We start from the raw sequence: 1,213 nt of genomic DNA, 5'->3' as shown, positions 1-1,213 counted from the left end.
ACTGAATCCTGGCCTTCTAAAAAAGCACCAAGTGCTCTTAATGACTGAGTGTTCTCTATAGCCCCACTTCTTTTAAAAATATTATTTTTAATTTTATTATTCTTATACATGAATGCAGGTGCCCAAGGAGGCCACACAGAGGTGTAGAATTACCTTTGAAGCTGGAGTTAGAGATGCTGGCTAAGAATTGTACAACATGGGTGTTTGGAACCAAGTGGGTACTCTACAAGAGCAGTGCACTTTTTTGTTTGTTTGTTTGGTTGGTTTTTTATTTTTATTTATTTGTTTATTTATTTATTTTTTGTATATAAACTATTTATTAACAGTAAAGGCCCAGAGACTCATTTCTTCTTGGACACACCCACGGTACGGCCCCTGCGGCCAGTGGTCTTGGTGTGCTGACTGCGGACACGAAGGCCCCAGAAGTGGTGCAGCCCCCTATGGGCCCGAATCTTCTTCAGCTGCTCCACGTCCTCCCGCAGCTTGTTGTCTAGACCATTGGCCAGAACCTGGCTGTACTTCCCGTCCTTCACGTCCTTCTGCCTGTTCAGGAACCAGTCTGGGATCTTGTACTGTCGTGGGTTCTGCATGATGGTGATCACGCGCTCCACCTCATCCTCCGTGAGTTCTCCAGCCCTCTTGGTGAGGTCAATGTCTGCTTTCCTCAACACCACATGAGCATATTTCCGCCCCACATCCTTAATGGCAGTGATGGCGAAGGCTATTTTCCGCCGCCCATCGATGTTGATGTTGAGTACGCGCAAAATGTGCTGGAACTTCTCGGGGATCACTAGAGACATGGTGGCGGCACAGACGGCGGCGTGGAGGCCTCCAGTGGAAGAGCGGTTGGTTGGTTTTTTTAAGAGACATGGTTTCTCTGTATAGCAAGCCCTGACTGTCCTAAACCCTATTCATAGACCAGGCTGGCCTCTAACTCACTGAGATCTACCTGCCTCTGCCTCCCTTGTGCTGGGATGAAAGGCTCAGGCCACCATCACATGACTCAGACCAGCTTCTTAAGCTGTGGACTGTGACCCCACAAGGGATCATGTAACTCATTTTGGGTGAAAAATCTAACCAAAGCAAGAGGTCTCTGAACCCACAACCAAACCACCCAAAAGTAATTCATAATAGAACTCAAAAAAGAATCCGAGGTGTCTGGCATTATTCTCCCAGAATGCAACATGCGACCCCTCCTTTTCCGAGTTTCTGA

The 1,213-nt window shown here is 47.3% G+C and overlaps 1 protein-coding gene across 1 annotated transcript; it reads right to left on the bottom strand.

The window, feature by feature from the left end:
* Positions 1–299: 299 nt before the first annotated feature.
* LOC127667886 (40S ribosomal protein S18-like) lies at positions 300–840 on the bottom strand. Its single transcript, XM_052161269.1, has one exon. It carries the CDS (start codon positions 798–800, stop codon positions 342–344), a length of 459 nt encoding a protein of 152 aa, XP_052017229.1. The 5' UTR covers positions 801–840; the 3' UTR covers positions 300–341.
* Between the last annotated feature and the right edge of the window lie 373 nt (positions 841–1,213).

The sequence above is a fragment of the Apodemus sylvaticus genome, chromosome 17, assembly GCF_947179515.1.
Source record: "Apodemus sylvaticus chromosome 17, mApoSyl1.1, whole genome shotgun sequence".
In the NCBI taxonomy this organism is placed as follows: Eukaryota; Metazoa; Chordata; class Mammalia; order Rodentia; family Muridae; genus Apodemus; species Apodemus sylvaticus.
The sequence above is the reverse complement of the archived record's forward strand: the minus strand, read 5'-3'. Positions and strand labels throughout refer to the sequence as shown.

Bases quoted from the DNA above. Each gene is read 5' to 3' on its own strand.
- LOC127667886 (XM_052161269.1), bottom strand. From the start codon at position 800: ATGTCTCTAGTGATCCCCGAGAAGTTCCAGCACATTTTGCGCGTACTC.